The sequence below is a fragment of the Numida meleagris genome, chromosome 5, assembly GCF_002078875.1.
Source record: "Numida meleagris isolate 19003 breed g44 Domestic line chromosome 5, NumMel1.0, whole genome shotgun sequence".
Lineage (NCBI taxonomy): Eukaryota > Metazoa > Chordata > Aves > Galliformes > Numididae > Numida > Numida meleagris.
Window position 1 is genome coordinate 29,669,374 of NC_034413.1, and position 21,335 is coordinate 29,690,708.

The following is a 21,335-nucleotide window of genomic DNA, read 5'->3' on the forward strand; positions in this document are numbered from 1 at the left end:
CAATGATCAATTTTCACACTTCTTAATTTCAGTTACAATTAGCTGTAAAGCCCCGTGGATTAAAATTTGATACATTCAAGTACTACAGTTAATCACTCTTAAATACAATGATTCCTTCTGACACTCATTAGAACTCCATGGAACAACTTTAAATTATAGTTATGCTTTTTGACCAACGTTGAATGGGTTGTCTTTTGACAAAGCAAAGGATTGGTAAGACACAAGTGTCATAATTTATTGATTACAGACACGGGAAATAAGTGTGAAAATTTTAGTCTTAGGGAATGTACATCCCACTTAGTATCTGACATACTGTTAGTTGTTTCCTGTAGGAGTACGCTCCTCAGTGCTCTTGCAAAGCTACTCCTGAACTTCTGGTGTTGGCCAGATGATCACTCTTTGTTTTGGTAATAGCCTAAGCTTCTGACCTACACTAACCATGTGACAATAATATATGCAGATGGATTACTTTCCCCTAAAAAAAGAAAACCAACCTATTCTCTATCTTCAATTCTCAAATTACATGTCCAGTCGTATTATTACCACTAACTCCTCATGTCCAACCTCTCCCAGCCAATTCAGTCCCAACACCTTCCAGTTCAGGCTATTTGTGCTCACAACTGCTCTCTCAGCAAGGCAGGCACTCATACCTGCACGTGTGCCTTCTGAACATGCTGGGCAGCTCCAATTGCAAATCCATGGAGGGCCACTACACAAAAAAAGAAGTGCAGTATGTTCAATTTCCTACACAAGCAATGGGAAAGAGAGGGCATGATGAATTATGGCACATTACAGACGCAAACACACTGCAGCTGTTGAAGCAGACAGGACCTGGTCTGGCATGCTCACCAGACACAAGACAATGGGTATTAAGACAAAGCAAGGAGGAAGCAGAGAGGCACGTGTGTGGTGCCTGGATCTCCCAGATGGGAATCTTGCCCAGAGGCTCTTGCCCTTGCCAAATGTACAATTCCTTCTCACATACCCTAGTTCTCTGCTTTCCAGACACGGAGTGGAAAACAAGGAGTTAACAGATGATCTCTAAAAGACATAAATCTCTAAGTAGCAACCACTTAAGCTTTTCTCCTTTAAGCTGTACCTGAGCAGGGTCCCTGACATGTAAAGAGGGATGAGGCATGGCAGCATCCCACCACTCACAGACTCGAGTTCAGAAAGTTATCTGATACTCCTCACCACAATCCATGCTGTACCTCAGGATCATAACCTCCAATTTGAGGACCACCATATTAGTAACACAACAAAATAATTAAAAGATCACAGATAATGGCAAGTATCCTCTTGTACCATCTTGTACTAGCTAAATATTTCGTTTCCAAACAATTATGCAATTCTGATGTTCTGAAGATAACATAAGTGTATTATCTTAAAAGCCTTCACAGCAGATAACTCTATAAATACAGTGACAGGTACAACCACAGCACAGAAAGGCTGACAGATGCTTTCATTCAACTACCATACAGAAGACAGATAGATCTACACTCTGCAAACAGCTGTGCTGGCAGAAAACATTATTGCTCCACGTGATCATCACTCTTCTTCCACTAGAAGTTACCTTTCTTAAAGATATGTCAAAATATGCAGAATTAACTTAAACAGTTTGAAGGAGGGAGCCCTTTTACACTGTTTTATCTTCAATGCAGCAGGTCACGGAGCACAAACAGATCTGTTAGCCAACCTACCAGAGCAGATGTAATGAGTAAATACAAGCACGTTGAACATAGCACAGATAAACCAAGCGATAAAGTCATAGTGCATAAGTCCGTGAACAGGCTAGGAAACTGCGTATCAACCTACCAGAAATGACTAGTAAATATTCTTGTTCCTTATTTGCATTGAAGCCATACTGCTGTACATTTGCTGTAGCAGTTACCTGCACTAACTAAAGAATATTTGCATAGTAGCTACAATTTTGCCCTCAGTTCATTAGGTCATTAAAAATTCAGGGCTGGGGAGGGCAGTTCAGCACAGTCAGCTCATTTACACTTAGCTATGAAATGTATTCAGTGTTCAATGGTACAAAAAAAAAAAGTTCTTCCTCCTGTGAAAGTCCCTGAAAGAAAAATAGAAATGTGAGGTAGGATCTTTGTAAGCAAGTCTGTGACTTAAAAGCATAGGACACCTTCAAGCACAAAAGGATTTATGCCCCTGAATCACAATATAACTTTAAAAAAATATCATCATGCTTGTGTAATTTTTTACTAAAAGCTACTACCCTGTCAATTGGCTGCTACAGTTAAGCAACAACCCAGCCACTTACCTGAGAGAGCAACTTTTGCTCTACATGCCATCCGGTCCTTTGTCCCATTATCTGACAACCTGCCAAAAGAGAAAAAAGAAAAAAAAAAGTCTGAGATCTGTGCATTTAGGTCTCTGTAACTCAGCCTTTTAGACATTAAAAAACATCAGGGGTACCACATAATAGCTCATTTCAAAGCATTTTCTCTAAAGTTAAATTCGGTCTCTCTGGTTTAAGATATGAGTCATTCGATTCTTGAAGATAATATGGAAGGGAGGTACACCATCAATTTTCTTAATTCCCCAGAAGATTTTATTCCAAAGCTTATTTAACCTGAGCATTAAAAGTAGATTCATCTTTGATGTCTTTTCCAGCTCCAACAGAATCAAATATATTATTAACTATTCTCCTTCTGTACACATCAATGAACAAACAACTTCATTTATTGGTTCTATTGTTGGTTACAGAGAAATGCCTCCTTCTCTATTAAGAGAGACCAATTACAAAACGTTGTATTGTTAGTACTGTGATTTTACATGCAGGCAGACATTTTGCGAAGCAGCTAGAGCGTAAACCTTAGCCTGAACCTCAAATTGAATCAAAATAATCTATAGATAATGACTAACAGAAATCCTTCTATCTGCCCCTGCTCAAAATGACTAACCAAATCAGGTTCTAATCACTACCTCTATCATGACTTCTTCAGAAGTAACAGATCGCAGACGTACATAATAAGGACAACATTTAGTTGAAATCCCAAAGCACTTCCAAAATTTTCTCTCTCAGACATCATCATCTTATCTGGATTAAGCTTTAACAAAATTCCAGTACTCAGTAAATACAAAAGAAAGAAATGCAAATGTACCAGCAAGTGCACAATCAAAGATAAGATGTAAATGGTAGATAAATAACTCTACAACATGTATCTGTTCTAACGATCTTTGCTGACAACTGAAAGGACCCCTTCAAGGTGGCTCTAAGCTGAGTCAATTATACAACCCAGCCGACTATGACTAAGAAAACTCCACAGGGACTATTTAGTCTGGAGAAGAGGAAGCTCAAGGGAAACCTTATTGCCCTCCGCAACTCCCTGAAAGGAGGTTGTTGCAAAGCAGGAGTCGGCCTCTTCTCCAGGTAACTAGTGACAGGACAAGAGGGAACGGCCTCAAACTGCACCAGGGAAGGTTCAGGTTGGATATGAGGGAAAAATTCCTCACTGACAGAGTGGTCAGGCTTTGGAACGGGCTGCCCAGGGAGATGGTGGAGTCACCGCCCCTAGAGGTGTTTGAGAAACGTGGAGATGTGGTGCTATGGGACATGGTTTAGTGGGCAATATTGGTGGTAGGTGGATGGCTGGACTGGATGGATGACCCTGGAGGTCTTTTCCAACATTAATGGTTCTATGATTCTAAGCATCTGCACCATGTTCTAGACATGTGCCATCCTGTGGTCACAGACATCAAAGACCAAGAGTTGAGAAAATCAGCACATGTACATATTCCATATTACTCCATCATTAAAAACATAAATGAAAGATGAATCACTATAATCATTTCATAAGAAAAAGCAATACAACTGCAATAATTACACAAATTACAAGTGCTAGTTTTCAAAATCAGTCTTCATGATAATAGTTGACGTAGTCAGAAAATGCAATTCTTGCCTTTAATAAATTTCTCCTATAATAATACATTTCTGAAAGCCAAAAATTAGCAGGTTATCCTATGGATACAATTCACTAAGTACGTACTTGAAGAGTTTCTACGCTGAATTGCATTATTTCATTAAAGTAATAACCCGAAAGCAATTGGGTCTCTGCACCACAATTCATAACATTGCCTCCAAAATCTATTCCATTGGGGAAAAAAAAAAAACACCTTATCCAAACAAATCGTGTATACTTTAGCTCATTCAAGAAATGTAACATGAGAACATTAGTAATTAAGCAGTCTTTTCTTGGTATTCATGAAGTTCTAGTTTTATTCTTTTGATGTAGTTAACAAAGTGGCCAGCAGAGGGTACCAATTAACCATGATGATTCTGTCATTAAAGAGACCTTATGAATAGAAAGAACAACAAAAAGGAGATGCATGTATTTTGATTTGGATAATTTTGTCTTGCTCCTTCAGAACAGGTTAGACACCTTTTTATATGCTAAAGGTAATCAAGAAAATATGTCTATCACATTAGCTGATATTCACAAGCTGAACTTCAGTTTAATGTCAACGATAAAATCTGTCCAGAAAAGGATGACTTGTATTTAATTTTCTAAAATAAAATGAAGATATTGGAATGGTCTTATAAACCAATGACTCATGGCAACAACAACATGTGTGTGCACGGTGGAAGACAATTCACATATGCAAAAGCCCACTTCATAATGCTCTGTTTGAATTAGAGCTTTTACTCACCATCCTCCAGCTCTGCATGACACAGGCTCTTCTACTTGGTTCTGCAGCTCTGTCCTGTATGCATGTATCCGAGCGTTGCAGACCATCAAGTTTTTAACTGCTTGCAAAAGCTGGTCTTTCTGTGTGCTCACTGTAAGCAGTTTACAGATGCCTTCCCGCATGCGGATTTCAAAGTTAATCTTTTCTTGGATGTTGCATTCCTAGATATGCAAAACAATGAAGACTACACATAAATCCAACTGACAGTACCCTGACTTTTTAAGGAGCTCTATTTATTGTACAGTTGGGATAGAAAGCCCTAGTTAAATTATATGCAGCCATTACATTTGTTACTAAACACAAAACTATCCTCTCTTTACACACAAAAGAGAATATTGTCAAACACAGATTTGATATACACATTACGCAAGCAGATTTCAAACCATGTGCTAACAGTAATTCACCACAGCATCTGAAATTTACTAAAAAAATGTGGTTCAACCGGTCATTTACAAGTTAATAGTATATGGTCCTCCCATACGGTCATTGTGAGGCCTAACTGAACAAAGCTTATAGAATAACTTTTTTTTTTCCAGTTATCTCAAGTAAAATAATCTTAACACTCAGGACAATATCTGAAATATTCTACATCTGAAATTTTATCTTATTACTTCTTTGGCTACCTTGAAAAGGGTTGAAAAACATTTTTTTTTCCCACTTCTGTTTGACGTATAATTTGGATAACAGCTAGATGTGAAAAAAGGAGAATACCCCAATATTTGATTGCTTCAGATTGTGAACCAGAAATCAGATAGTTGTAACTTCAACATGACACAAGCACCAAGCCTTGCCTGATGGCACAGTCATGCGCACCCAATGATTATTCATTCCATAGTATGACTTGTCCGTCAGTTGCTATAATACTGCATCACTGTTCTTCAGGAGTGAATATTTTTAATGTATTACAAGAACACCTGGGAAATAACTTTTCCCCACTTCCCCTCAGAGAAATGAAATGTTTTTAAATTTGCATGATTCTTCACTTGCCATTTTAAACAACTCTATCCATACTGACCCAGAAGGTACTACAGGATTTGCAAACATGTTGCAGATCAGTGATGAGGCTTTTCTGACACTGAGGAAGAGTGTCCCAGCTACCTCCGGAATTGAAAGCATCATCTACTTTCAGCTGTATAGTGCTCAAACCTCTGAAGTCAAAACAAGTGCTCTGGGGACAGATCTATACGCAACTGCCTGAAATTGGTACAATAATTTGTATTTGCAAGATCAGTATCCCAGCTGGTAGAAAAGTATCGGCAACTGGCTCTAACCAGAACAGAAATAGAAGGGAATTAATTTCCCAACAACTCAAGTACCAGAGAAATCCAGAACCCATGAAAAGGGTGAGGCAGATTATCTACTTGATTGGGACTCGCTGTCATTAGCTGCCTTCGACATGAGGAAGCGACCCTTTATAGCAGTCACATGCAGCAGGTGGAAGCTCACTGCACAGCCACCAACCATTCCCTCCCATCTTTGCAGGAATGGCTTTTATTGCTTTTGAAGGCCTGATGCCATCATCTAAAGAGACTTAATGTTTCAGCTGTTCTTCCATCTGCTCACAGAACATTTCTCTTTCCAAACCACCCCCATTTGCTAACCCTAAAGGAAAAGCAGCTCTGGTCCATAAGACACATTCAGCATAGCACAGCCCAAGCTGTAATGCTCTATATTTCTAGTCACCTCAGGACCCTTTTGCAGTTTAAGCCTTTTTTTCTATTTACCAACCCTTCTACTAGAGATAGCAGCTTTATTCTTGTTGAAATGGGTCCTAGTGCCATACAGAAGCTTCTTCTCCCTCACCTCGAGACAGCAAGTCACTAAGCATACACAAGCACAGTTTCCCATTTTCCTCAAGTAACAAAGAAAGTGTTTGTTTTTATTTTTCCCCTGATGTTAGAGATACCAGGTTTGTGAAATTAGGCAAAGCAGGACAAATACATGTTCCACTGAATTTGTGTTTAAGACAATTAAGAGGCACGGTGAGAACACAATGATGACCAGACACCACCACAAGGCAAAACACTACAGAAGAGCAGAGGACTCTCCATCTCTGCCTCCAAGAGAAACACTTGGGATGTGCACAGGTTACCACAACATAGGCTCTCCAGCACCAGTGGGCTATTTGGTGGTGAAATGGCCCCCCAGAGCTACCATCATTTTGGTGGAAGCTCTACTGAAATTCTCTACAGAAGACACAGGAAGATCCAGAAAGGCACCAACAGACCATTCATTTTCACAGAATCATAAGTTAGAAGGGACCCTTAAAGGTGATCTGGTCCAACTCCCCTGCAATGAACAGGGGCACCTACAACTAGATTACATTGCTCAGGGCCTGGTCCAGCCTGTCCTTGAACATCTCCAGGGATGGGTCATTCACCACTTCTCTGGGCAACCTATGCCAGCACTTCACCTCCCTTATTGTAAAAAACTTCTTCCTTGTATCCAATCTAAATCTCCTCTCCTTTAGTTTGAAACCATTTCCCCTTGTCCTACAGGAACACACTTTGCTAAAGAGTCTATCCCCTTCTTTCTTATGGCCCCCTGTTAGATACTGACAGGCCACTATCAGGTCTCCCTGCAGCCTTCTCTCCAGGCTGAACAGCCGCAGTTCTCTCAGCCTGTCCTAGGGGAAGTGTTCCATCCCTTGGAGCATTTTTGTGGCCCTCCTCTGGACATGCTCCAACAGGTCCATGTCTCTCCTGTACTGAGGACTCCACATCTGGATGCAGTACTCCAGGTGAGGTCTCACCAGCACAGAGTAGAGAGGCAGGATCACCTCCCTCGCCCTGCTGGCCATGCTTCTTTTGATACGGCCCAGGATAAGGTTGGCTTTCTAGGCAGCTGGCTCATGTCCAGTTTGCCATCCACCAGTATCCCCAGGTCCTTTTGACAGGGCTGTGCTCAGCTTGTATTGACAATGGGGGTTGCTATGACCCAGGTGCAAGACTGTGCACTTGGATTTGTTGCACCTCATCAGGTTCACCTGGTCCCACTGCTCAAGCCTGTCTAGGTGTCTCTGAACGGCATCCTGTCCCTCAGGTGCTGACCACAACACACAGCTTAGCATCATCCACAAACTTGCTGAGAACGCACTTGACCCCAGTGTTGATGTCAGTGATGAAGATGCCAAAGAGCACTGATCCCAGCACCAACCCCTGGGGGACACCACTCGTCACTGTTCTCTGGACACTGAGCCACTGATCACCTCTCTCTGGGTACAGTCTTGCAGCCAGTTCCTCATCCATCGGATAACCTACCCATCAAATTCCTATCTTTCCAATTTGGAGGGATGGATGCTGTGGGGGACCGTGCCATAGGCTTTTTCCCCCCTCACAGGTCTGCTCCCCGAAGTTTCAATCACAAGCAGCAAAGGGTAAAGAAGGTGCCTCCTCTGCACCCCTCTGTACCCACCCTCTGTCTCTGCTCTCGTTCCAGAAGGAGAAGCAAATAGTTTACATCAAGTTTTTATCCTGAGTCCAACTTCATGCAGCCCAGAAAGGCCGAGCAAGGCCCGCGCCTGCCCCTAAAAAAACATTATGCATTCCGTGAGCATAAGCTAACACATCAGGTGTCACAAAGCCGAAACCCATCACACAAGTCTCCCAAACGCACAGCGGTCTCCCCGCGCCGTGAGTACGGCAACGCGGGCTACCGCGGTAGGACGCGGACGGGGACACGCGTGACGCCCCGCAGCGGCCAGGCCAGGCCAGGCCAACCCAACCCAACCCAACCCAACCCAACCCGCCCCTCTTCCGCAGCTCAGAGTGGCGCCCGCGCCTCACCCGCTCCGCGCCCGCCGCCCCAGCAGCGCCCGGCCCGCTCCGCTGCATCCTCCTCGGCAGCGCCGCCGTTCAAAACTCCCGCCCTCCGCAACGGCCACCGCCCCGCGCGTCCCGAGCAACTAGCAACGGCTGCAGCGGGACGGCCTCCACGCGCCCCGCCCCCTCACGGCGCGACTGCCGGAGCCCGCCGCTCTGCTGCACGGCTCGCGTGGCTGCCGTAAAAGCACCGCGAAGGACACGCTGTGCCCCGACCCATTTCAGGCCATCAGCCTCACTAAAGCCATCTTTTTTTGTACCGACAGCTCCCTGGAAGCTGTGGCAGCTTTCCAAGAACTTTAGATGCTAATTAAAATGATTTTGCAGTACAGTCTGTTCAGCAAATCCTCATCTTAATAAGTCCCAGAATGTGACTGCTAATAGTGCAAGGAGCCTGCGCCTGCAGCCCTTGCACATCTCTGCTGACAATGACTTGAATTGGAACCCTTCAGAAAGCAGTGGGAGTTATATGAGTAGGACTGGGCCCTAATTAACGCGAACAGTGCCTCTCAAGTTGGGCGTCTATCTGCTCCTGTGCTGGTTCGCTTACGAGAGGCTCTGTTTTTTCTCCTTATAATATCAAGACTTGTGATTCATTTGATCTGTCAGATGCTCGATTAAAAAACGAAATGTTTCACCCAACTCCTCGTCCTTCCTCTCTGGGGAACGTGAGGCTGAGGCTTTAAGCTGACTTTCTGCAGGGGCTGCGTGGGGCAGGATGCTCTCCCCGCACACCAAGCCCACAGCAAGGGTGCCCTGCTGCTGGTGCGTTCACACCGACCTCAAGCAAAGAGGGCTTTGTGCCCGTCTCTATTACCTGGAGACTTGGGAGCCAGCTGGCCACTATTCTGCTTCCTCATTTCAAAGAAACGCCAGCAGACAGCAAACTTAAAGATGGAAGCCCTGTCGCCGTGTTCTCCCCTCCAGGCCACGCTGAAGGGCACGAACACCGAACGACACAACCTGCAGAACAAGGGGATTCCCGAGCACCTCCTGCTGCGGCCCGGCAGAGCAGCCCGGAGCGGGCGGGGCGAGCAGAACACATCCTGCCTCCTGGGGTTGCTCAAGTGAAGGATTTTTTTTTAGCTGAATCCCGCCTTCGCACATCCTTTATTTGCCACTCTATTTGCATTGCAAAGCATTTAGTTCCTTCTAGCATCAGGGAAACTGGATAGCAGAGGAAAGATCATTGTCTGCCTAAATCACCCCTCCTCTTGAGCGTTACATCAGCATATTATTTTAAATGTTAGGCCCATCATTTTAGTTTAGCAGGTACAAAATGTCTACACCTACTCTTGACAGCACGGCAATATTTTTCTTAATTTCTTAGTTCCTACAGCTTGCTACACCTACTCCTTGAATATCATTGGAGTGTGCCAGTAGAAATCTATTCAATTCCTATTTAGATATCACCTAAATGGAAATATAGGAAGCCTTGTACTGGATGGTTGGAAAAGAATTTGCAAGGCTTTTAATAACTGGTTTCTACTTAGTTCATTTTACACTGAAAAGCAAACCACTGGTTAATCAAGCAGAAACTCTGGAATTTAGGGTGTTTACCTGCAAGCTTACTGGAGACAGGGCTAACTTAAATGGCACAGCTGTTATTCCAATTAACTATTTCCCTCACTTCAGCCAGCTGAGGTCACTTAAAGTCTTCCCAATGATCTATCTGGACAGAAAGCCAACATTTAGTCCTACAGAACAAATTAAACAAGGTAACTACCTTATTGTCTTGCATTTCTGCTTCAGTTTTGACTGGTTAATGTGAAAATTAATCATCCAGACAACAGCAATAAGCTACCACCTAACCCTGCTAAGGTTTCCCAAAAGCAAAGTTTGAAGGCTGCATTTCACCCGAGCAGTCTCAAAATAGGCATCTTCTCTACGGCAGTCATGGATTCAGGCAATGAAGACATCATCCTAAAATGTGCAAGTGCCTAAATTATTTAGGATGCATCATCCATACCTTTCTCTGACAATTAGACACAGAGGCCAAAGAGGCTTAGCATAAGCACTTATTATTTCAGGTGTTCACAGATAAATTTTACCTTGATAGCTTCTTTATCTTCTGTTTTAATTTCATTTTTAAACATCTTGCAGCCCCATTCTGCTGTTCTAGTGCTCCAAATGGCACTGTGGTCACCTCTCTGTGCAATGTTTTTCTATAACATTTATGGCACCATTAATGAAACATAGCTACAAGGTGCCTCAATGAACTATTTTGGTGATAGCTTCATATTCCCACTGGATTTCTAAAAGAAACAATAAAAGGTGAAAAAGAACAAGGAATTGCTTTTCCTTTTTCCAGAAAAGGGGCCAGAAACCATCTCTGCCCAGTATTCCTTATGTCAGTCCCATCTTGAAGTGCCTCTCGACTGAAATACTTTAGCCTCTTAAAGACGCCATATATGGAATAAACGCACTCCAAATATGTTTTGTAACAGAAATCACAAGTTGCAAACAATCCACTGCCATGTGAATTTGGAAAACACTTTCTGAGTTCAAACCTGAGAACATTAAAAGTTGAACGACATTGTGTGACTTGAAACTGCAGTTTCATGATCCCCGGTGTTTTCAAGCTGCTCATGCACAAACAAGTTAGGAAGCACGGTTAGCCAAGGTAGACCAATCACATGCATTCCTCTGTTTCTGCGTGGGAGACCCAGGGCACTAGTTTTGAAGTTGATTCAGCTGTGGTCCTCATGTAAGCGGCAGTCATGTTCCTCAGAAGTGTCCTGTCGGACAAGGATCCTCACAGGTGGTTGGCAGCTTCACTAGAAGCTGCCTTCAGCCTTCAATTCTCAGCCTTCCTCCAGCTGAGAAGACGCTGAACCTGGACATGGTGTCTAATAAAGCTTGAGTTTAGCAGCCCTTCCTTACTTTTACAAATGTATATGTCTCTCTTTTCAATACAATTTCCTATCTTCACAGAGCTTGAAGGACCTAATTTATCTTTAATTTCTTTCAACCTCAAAGTTGGTTGAAACTGGCTACTTGGATCCATTGCTAATAGGGGGGACTTTTACATGCACACACACAGAAACTGTGGTCATACAAAAGTGGTAATTTCATGTAAACTCAGAGAGGTCCTTTCCATGACTCAATATTAGAAGGATATTCAGTATTAAAAGGCTTTCTAAGAGATTCTGTGCTGTCATTTCCGTATCATACCCAGATTTTTTTGTTGGGTATACAGTTCTGCTTTGATTTCTGATGTATTTGCTGCAGGTGACATTTGGTGCATAAAATGCCCTCTCTGTGACAGCTGCATCCAAATGTTGGCTGGGCAGCCTGCTGGTGAAGTCACCACTTTGTGCTACAGGAGAATCTCACACAGCATTTGATGTTCCACTTTTAGCATCAAGTTTGTTATGATTTTTCCATCTTGCATGTGCAAGTGAAAAGTCACTGGATCATTTAAACAGTTTGTCATGTCAAATTTGAAACAGAGAATAAGTGCTCTGAGAATATTTCAAATCTAAAGATAAACTCCTATATGAGAAAATCGTGACAGAAAGCACTTTCCCTTTGTTACCCAGAGAACTACCATCTATTTCTGGGAGAATAGTTGTAAGCCACTTCTGACAATAACCTCGCAGTAAAAAGGAGAGATTCTCCATCTACCTCTACAGCGGGGCTGTTGTCTGAAGGTGGATACAAGCCGAGTATTTGCAGATGGTCTTCTTCTTCTTTTTTTTTTTTAATACAATTTAGAGTATCTCTGAAGCCCACAACAGACAGCGAATGGTCCCTGCCTGAAATGAGTCTGCCGTTTGGTCTGATTTTTAATAAGTGCCATAGTACAGGCATCTAAGGAGTGAGGAATGGCTGAGCCGCGTGGTGTTAAGGCTGAGCAACATCAAGTACTGGGTGGGCAGCCACAGGCGTTGGAGTTCCCTCTGTGCTGCAGTACTGCTACTGCAGTAACTAGGGACTATCCCCTAGCAAGGCACGTTTTGAGCCAACAGCTGCCATCCCAAATAACTAAGGGAAAATAGCCCATCTGGAAGGTCCAGAAAAACCATAGCAAATCAGCGCTATTTCTTTGCATTTCACACATTTCTAGATTGTTTTGATCCTGTCTCAGGGAGGATATTTAAAGAGGCACGGGTAGGAATCTAAGTTTACTGCAAGTGTTTACTTTACCTTAAGTAGTGTTTCTCATCAGCATGCCATTGGTTCACCTCAGTAGTTTCCCAGTTAGATGCAGGGCTGTAAATGTAGATAGTTCTGTAACACTTCCTGCCACAAAGCTCTCATTTCCTCTGCTTTTCTAAGTCTTCAGTTGGGTACTAGCTACATTTGTCAAACTGATCAGGCCAACAAAGGGCCAAAACAGGAAGGATTAAGGCAAATGTTATTTCAGAGCATGAAAACAATTCAGTTAAAACCAAAGAATAAGCCACTACTACCAGCGTACTTTTTAAAAGGCATGTAACAACTATTTGTGGGTAGAAATTTCTATCGCAAGTTTTAAACCTCTGATCCTCAAGGAAAACATCACTTGCAGTTATGTTCTATTTCTCAATGAAATGGAGCACTGAGCGATCATCTGCTCAGGTGCTTATATGAAAGAAATACACCCACAGGAAAACCAAGGGGATTTAAATGTTCAGAACCACCAGTTTTCCATTCCAGGTGTTCCCAGTTCCTTGTCTCCACCAAACCGCTCCCTAAACCCAAGCTCTGCTGGCATTTTCTCCTGCCACCAATAGCTGGAGACAAGGTAGTGTTCTCCTTCAGCTATGCTGAAGAGTTAGGAGGCCAGATGGAGGGGGGAGAGGCTGTGTGCTTGTTCTGTTTGTTCTTCTGAGTTTTCTCTGAGCAGTCTGGAGAGGGGGTTTCCCTTTCCCTTGTAGACTGCCACAGCAGTGTGAAATAACTTGCCTCCACAAGACCTCAAAAGAGACAAAATAAGAAGTATTTGTCATGTCACACACTGCAGATTCTGGGACCGAGTTCAGGGACATAAGGCTCTTCTGGGGGACAAGCCTAGGATCAGAGACAGAGCCTTTTATGCAGGTAAGGATTTTTTGTTGAATCGCTCAACAATTAGATCAAAGTCATCCATTTTCAAATAAGAGGGACTAACATATTTTTCCTGAGGTGGAAAGATCTAAGGACAGAAACATCCTGCAAAGCAAACGAGGCCTTGTGAATTCCTCACAGCCAAAGTGAGGGCAGGATGTCTTCTTCAAGTCCACTATGATTTCAGTGTAGGATGTGCCAAACACTTTTTCTGTTACTTCAGCTCCCTTTGAAGTCAACCCAGAGGAAGGGAATGGAATTGGATTATGCTTATGGTCTCTCCAGTGTGAGATGGAAACATTTCTTCCTAATAATGGCATTATTTCCTTAACAAGACAACCAATTTTTATTCACCATTATAAAAAAGCATAGTTTGAATAGCAAACATGAGTACTATACTTCACATGAGGTTGGTTTGTCAGAGATTTCTGTCATCCTCTTAGCTATTTTACGGCCTGTTAAATGAGCTGAGACAACACTTTGTATCATTGTTAGTATTTTAAATTGCAAGTAATGGTAACAATAAAGAGCACCTCACGTTTTTACAGACAATTTAATGGAGAAGAATAAAAATAACTAGTTATGCTTAGACGCATGTATGAGCTACACACATGCATATATTTAATTGCTTATTTTAAAAAACAGTATGAGTTACAGGAAGCTGTTTCTAGCACTTGATCCTGTGTTTGCACGGTATCAATAAAGTGGAATCGCGTTGTTTAAAGAAAACCCAACAAACGCGATAAAAGGTTTCCAGAGAGAATGGGAAGCTGAGGACATCTCCTAACTCAGTTCTGAAATGCCCACGTGAGTCTAACATACAAATTAGTCAATGACCCAGGAGACAAAACCAAGCCCCATTTGGACATGACAGTTTGCATTCTGTTCCTGCTCTGCGCAGGGGGATCTGTGGCTACAAATGATGTACCTAACTGCCATGTGGGTGCAAGAAATCTGAGGAAAAGATAGAAAGCCCTATGCTGCAAAACCCCATTTTTTTCTCATTAGTCGGGACATATTCAGTTTCCAGTCTTGCACTTCAGTAGAACCACTGAATCACACAGCCTTCAGGACCTACTATCTGAAAGAGAAGTTATGTGAAAACATCTGTTTTCAGCTATCTTGTTTTATATCAGCTGTCACATCCTTCAAATTATGTGTTCTCATGTTTTCATTGCAGATGCTGCACTGGCAGGAACACAGCATTTTCCAGAGCTGCGACTTTTATGCAGTTTTGCAGTTTTTTCCAAGGACTGTTATCTTGTATAATCAGCCAGAGCACACTGCTGCCTGCTTGCTACCTGCACGTATCTTTAGACCTCAGAAGTTCCTTGCACTTTTTAGCCCCTATCAGTGAGGACATCATCAACCTCAGAGCCTTCTTTTGAAAAGAATCTGCATAAAGCCATCAGCTAAACCTGCTCGAGTGCCCCTGGTTCGTGCCTTCAAAGTGGTAAATATTAAAGATGACACTTTGTGTTATTTAGAACACTGTGGATTTAGGATCAGCAAAGGGTAGTATTCATTGTAACAGAACACTGTCCTTCGAAGGACAACGAATGCACGCCTACTTTTGCACCACACAAGACTTTATTTGTACATAAGCCATTTGGCACAGATCACTGGATGCAAATAACAGTCCGTTTCTGCAGCGAATCAGGGCTCCCACAATCCATACCAGCTAGAGGAGAGCAGGGCTGCAACGAGAGACAAATGATGCATTGCCTTCATGCTGTCCCCATGTGCCCATGTGAATTTCACCCCATGTGTGTAACAGATGTCTATCATTAACATACGCAGTCTACTGTGGAAGAGGCAAAAGACTTCAGGCTGGCCATGCAGCCATGTTGCTATTCTCACTCACAGCCTGAGAAGATAGTTGACTATGACACAAATACCAAACGCTGCCCACAAAGTCAAAACACTGGAGATAATGTTCTTTCATTGCACTCACACTTAGGAACTACTAAGTGCTCTCAACTTCCCTTTTTTCCTTTTATACCCACCCCTCCACTGCAGATCATGTCCACCTTCTCTTCATCATATGGGAAGCCTGTTGGCTTAAATAAGCTGTTTTGAATGCCCCACTGATCACCCGTTCAGTGTCCTGCTCACACAGGAGCCTGCAGCCCACCTGTCCAGCTGCCAGGGCAGCAGCTGGCCCCCCAGAACTTCATGTGCAATGCAAACCAGAAAATGAACTGTTTGTATGAAAACCCAAAAAGAGGAGCGAGGAGGAAAGAACATGAAGCAAAACTGTCCTTGAGCATCCAATAAAATCAATAGACTTTCAGATTATATTAAAGATGCAGGCCTGAATTGCCTTCTGCATTTCTATGTGACGTTTGACGTCTATCTTAGCAGACCAGGTGGAGGCTTTGCCTGTTTGACTCAGTGTTCGTTGTCAGCTTGTTCTGCTTTGTTTTCACATTCTGTTAATTTAGGCTGTTCTGTTAAATCAACGTTCTGTTGATTTAAGACAGATTCTTGACAATTCTGATGTGAGCTGCTATCACATGGCCTTTAATGGATCCTTTGCCTGTAAAAGAGGTGAAACAATTCTGCAACCATTTCTCCCAGCTGGAGAAATGCAATTTTCTCTTCCTCAGCATGTTCTCTATAGCAGGGGTACGTATCTGATATAGATGCACCAGCACAGTGTTGGCACCACCAGGATAGTTTCCTACTTCTTGTTTGTATGCAGATAAAAACACCCTGATATCACCTTCCAAAGCACAAGGGATCCTTATGGCTGAAAAAAAGAGCCATCCCTGAACACAGCCACTCGCCATGCTTCCACTCTACGCTGACACAGGAGAAGGGAATGCCACTGCTGTAAAAGTGACTGACTCCCACCTCCCTGACAACAGGCCTTGCTGCAGAAGGCAAAGAGACACCCGAGCAGATGTCAGGGATGCGGCAGAGGAGGGGAAGACTAAGTGCAGACTCACTGCTTCCCCCAGGGCCTAGATATGGCAGAGGACTGAATTTGCCACCATAGCCTTTTAACATTGTTCTTTTTATGTCTCTGCTTATGTAAATTAAAAAAACTTTAAAAATCCCAACACATAAGATTAGACACCAAGCAAGCTAATTAGGTATTGATGGCAATTCTCAGTCCTTCTTAAGGCCTTTTTGGACACTTTTTTTCAATTAGGAAATCAGTGTGATGTATTTCACGTGGAAGGCACTTGGTATGAGCATTTAAAAGCAATACTCCTTACCATCCTGTGCCCATTGTAGAAAGAACACCGGTGGAATGAAATAGCTTGAACTTCTACTTTGATGGTGTGCTTTGTACTTTCTCTCCTTTGGGGAAAATATCTATATTTTAATAAGTCCCAATGAGGAAAAGGCTTTCCTGTAAAGTGCAATCTTCCTTTAAAGCTATCCTGCAATGTTTTTACTGTATTTCGCTCTGGGGTTTTTTTGCTGTTTTTTGTTTGGTTGGGTTTTTGTTGTTGTTGTTGTTGTTTTTTTGAGTGGGACAGCTTCATCCAAAAAGGACCCCTTCCTGCAGCAGATCGCATCTCACTTTGGAAGAGCACTGGGAACAGCAATTACTCCGCACCTCTTGGCTCTGTTCCATCATCTCATCACTCAACTCATAAATCTGCTGGGTACTCCTACAGTCAGTATCTGGACTGTACCTCTTCTGCTGTACAGAGTTGGCTTAAGTAAGGCCACTTTGCTGTGGTCATGTTCCTGCTGAAGTGCCCCCACTGCCACCAGGAACGCTGTGACTGCACTGCCACTATCTGTCTCTGTACCAGACCTGGAAGTCTCAGTGGTGTTGCCAAAGGGGCTGCTGCCCTGCACAGCATCTTAAAAGAGCAACAGTGTGGGGAGCAGAGAGAGACAGTTTTGTTACAGGGCTGTGCTCATTCTGGTGCTCATTCACAGCTTACAGCTCAGACTTTCACTCCCCTAGGAAAATGCAGCAGACACTTCAGATGTTCCTGTCCCTGAGGGCCTCCTCCCCAGGGTTAAGGTGCCCTGGGACTCCTGCCTGCAGCACAGCAGCCTCAAAAGGGGAAGTAACTTGCAAAAAAATGGGCTGCATCAAGAACACAGCCAGGAGTGGGCACCCAGCCTAGCACTGCCTTTGTATTTTGCCAGCTTTTGAGTCCGTACAACTATTCCCCTTTACAAGGAGCGCATTAAACCCAGCATAGCAACCCAGTTGCAAGGCAAGTTCCTCCAGCTCTTCCTCTCTCTGGAGGTGTTAGTTATATTTTATTTCATCTCCTAGCTAACCAAAGTAACTTCTTTTGAGGAAAACTTAAAATAGTTGAAAGGCAGGCCGAGCCCACTGCTGATACTCCTCAATCTTCTCCTATCTTTTGGAAAATATGCCTGCAGCCATCTCACCATATCACAAGCCAAACCGCCATGACCTGACAGCTCTCATCAGATATGGAAAAGCAGTGCAAATCAACCCACATGAACACTGTGCTCCTTTTCTGACCAGAAAGGCATGAAACAGTACAGGTGGTAGAGAGGAGCAAAGTTGAACAACTTCAAGCTCCAGCCAGGGCTGGCCTACAAGATCACTAAGGAGCTCCAAAAGTCTGCTGGAAGTTGATGTCAACCTCAGCCCAACTGACTGCTGCAGGAGCAAGAGCAGCCACACAGCACGCAGCCTCTTCTTGTTGTGACAGCAAAACTCATTTGAAAACGCAGACTTTACCTTTAAAAAAAATTAAAAGAAGGTAAACTGACATTTGATGATCAGATCTAAGGCTCCCCTAAAGAAGAGTAGCAACAAGCTAGCCAGCACTGGGCAGCCACACAAAGCCATGTGTACGTTCCTCTTCCTTTTAGTTCACTGTTGCTGTAAGTACTGTGCTGCTCAATTATTCCGCCATAAATGCACTGCAGAAAGTATTTTTCCTGCTTGGTGGGTATGGGTGCCTGTGATAGCAACATAAACTTTGTTGTATATTTGATCCACCTTGAATTTATCTGCACATAAAGCTAATGTGAATCCTGGTCTGAGGCACCACTACCGCAAAAGTCACTGAAGTAGCTACTATGGGTTTCTAAGGTCTTTCCTTAGATTTTATTCCTTCTTTTCAATAAACAGAGAGAGGAGATGATAAAAATTAAAAGCAGGTAAGTTTCAGCATCTCTGAGTAACGTGCCTGTGTAGTTCATGCCCATACATTGAGAAAAGCACTGTGCTTTCCAGCATCCAAATGAGCGGAACTGGAAAGGCGCACCTATTTCATGCACAGATTTACAGTGCAGTGTGGGGACGGTGGTACTTGCCAGAGCCCAACTCAAAATCCCGTCTGTATGCAGCAGTAATGGATGTGCATTTGTGTGCATGTATCTTTACATACCTACACATCATTCAATAAAATGTCCACAACAGAAACTCTGTGCAGATTCATGTCTCCTGCAATCCAGCTGGACCACACAGTAATGACCAGAGCAGGGAGAGTGAGCACGATGAGCAGAGACTAACCTCACTTTTCAAAGCCAACCAGTGAACAAACAAGGGAGAGCAGAGGCTGATGAATGCACCCAAACTGTTAGTAGTGAATCCAGCTCTATGCCACAAGAAAAAAGCCCCCGCAAACATTTCAGCATCGTGAGCCTGAAGGGGAAAGTGGCTACACATAAAAACAGAACTGACTCACCTATTCTCCTTGTATAGGATGGGAAAAAATCAGAAGATAAACAACCTGCGTAGCTCTTGCAAAGCAAACTGGTTTCTCTCAGCCACCTTCAGTAAAGTGGAATTGTCAGCCAAACAAAATTTACTTCTCTTCTGAAGTATGACTTTTTAATGACTTTTGGAATATGATTTACATAGGAAGAGATCAGCTTATCAGTTTCCACCCAAAATCAGCAACTATGGGACCAGGCATGGCACATGCAGATCACTGCCTGAAAAAGCTGAATATTGTGAATGTTCCCCTCTTCCACACAGCACCAGGCAAGCCAGGACATGTTGGCTTCACTTAAATAATGTTTATCCTTCTGGAAGTCTTATTGCAAAGTGTTTATAGAGATCTTGAAAGAAAGAGATGCATACAAATAAACGGGATAATACTTCCCCAGCACCTGGCAAAATTTCAGAGGTGAGTCATACATTATGGCTGTGAACATTTGGGCTTTGTGTGAGTGGCAGTGTTGGGCTCTACCCACTCCAGATTTAAATCACAGGGGATGAAGCTCAGATGTGTAATGGATGATGTACATTCTCCACTGTACAACATGCACTTAACTGTTAGAGCAAGGTGAGATTGCTCCTCGGTGACTAGTGAGAAAACAACTGAACTGCACGTCCAGATGGGATCACCCAGGAGATGATGAATAGAATCCCAATCCAGCAAAGCAAACATCTACAGTGCAAGTTAACTGAGAAATCTCGGAAGAAGAATTACTGGGGATTTTGGACATAATTGACCCAGGCCACATAGCTCAGCCTGCAGTTGATGAGGCTCCCTCACAGACATCAATGTTTGAGCTCCCCAGGACCACGAGGGCTCACATTAGGGTCAGTGCAGCCAGATGTGGATGGGGCCCCAGGCAGAAGCCCACCAGGCTGAGTGTACCTCACTTCCATCTGAATCTCTCAGCATCAGTACTGACCTGGAGAAGCAGTGGAGGATGGAGATAAGAGGCAGATAATGGAACAAGGGACAGCAGCTGAGAAAATGGATGCCAAAGAGGGGTCACAACTGTACGTCCTGGTGAAGTTCACTTCCATCTAAGAAACAGTCAGGAACCCCAGTACCTGAGGTGAGCGTGGTTCAAAGCTATCCCCCTGACCTCCCTCCTTGTGCTTCTGTACTGCATAATGACAAACTGGGCAGCCGCAGCCAGTCAAGGTGACACGGGACAAAGAAGCCCTGCAAGTTGCAGCTGGGCTGGTAGCCCACACACTTCAGAGATTATCTGAAGCACTGAAATGCTATTTGAGCAGCTTCCTTTGATGTGCCATCTGGTGAATCATTTACTGGGAATGTCTTAATCATATCAAAGGCACCTATCAATGCAGTGGATTTCTCTGTGTTTAGGACTCTGCCTGCACACTGCACTCAAGGAAGAGATACATTAGCATAGAATTAAACTTTACTGCACTGCTCTCTCCCACAGTAATAAAAAAAAATCTGCAACATATTGCCTCAGGCACCAGCTTTCAGAAGAGTATTTCAGCACCACCTCAAAAAGGCTGTGATTTTACCATCAGCTTTGTTCACATTTTCAAACATTTATAACAACAGGCGTGCATCTGCAATATAAAAAATCAGCAGAGAAGCATATTCACCGACTGCGGGGCAGAGTGCCCAGGCAGTCCTTCCTTTTTGGAATGAGAAAACCACCGGTGTCCGCTGCCTCGAGTCCTGAGAGTGAGTCAGGGCCACCTTTACAGGAACAGTCTTTCTGACTACTAACAACTACGAGGCCAGGCGCAGTCGCACCGAGCGCAAGCCCAGGCCGGGAAGCCCGTACCTCACGGCGGCTCCGTCCCGCCCTGCGCGGCCCGAAGTCCCGCAGCCCCGGGCACAGCCGCAGCCGGCAGCACCCCGCGGCCCGGCGCTGTCCGACACCGGGCGCCCGCAGCTCGGAGCAGGCCGACGGCCCCGGTCCGCCGCGCCGGAGCCCTGCAGTCTCCGCCCGCCCCTGCCCGCCCCTCCCCGCCCCGCGGCGGCGGCGGCGGCCGGCCGAGAGTGCGTGCGGCGGCGCTCGGCTGATTTACGGCTCTGCCGCAAACGGCTCCCGGCGGCGGCTCCGGCTCCGGCGGCGAGCCGGCTGAGCGCG

The 21,335-nt window shown here is 44.1% G+C and overlaps 1 protein-coding gene and 1 long non-coding RNA gene across 10 annotated transcripts in view; both read right to left on the reverse strand.

The window, feature by feature from the left end:
- Positions 1-11,384, reverse strand: part of RTKN2 (rhotekin 2) — a 40,883-nt gene extending 29,499 nt beyond the window's left edge. For 2 of the 9 annotated variants that reach the window (XM_021399453.1, XM_021399446.1), the window contains exons 1-3: positions 8,493-9,314; positions 4,669-4,868; positions 2,279-2,337 (exon numbers count right to left, since the gene is read on the reverse strand). In XM_021399453.1, coding sequence (XP_021255128.1) covers positions 2,279-2,337; positions 4,669-4,868; positions 8,493-8,540 — 307 coding nt within the window. In that variant the 5' untranslated portion in view covers positions 8,541-9,314. Of the gene's footprint in view, positions 1-650; positions 710-2,278; positions 2,338-4,668; positions 4,869-8,121; positions 8,442-8,492; positions 9,317-9,345 lie in introns of those variants that run through there. The other 7 variants (XM_021399447.1, XM_021399450.1, XM_021399448.1 and 4 more) reach the window with 6 other exon arrangements.
- Positions 15,131-21,178, reverse strand: LOC110400384. Its single transcript, XR_002439785.1, has 2 exons — positions 21,027-21,178; positions 15,131-15,256 (listed from the first exon to the last, which is right to left on the reverse strand). It is a non-coding gene; the product is annotated as an uncharacterized LOC110400384 (long non-coding RNA).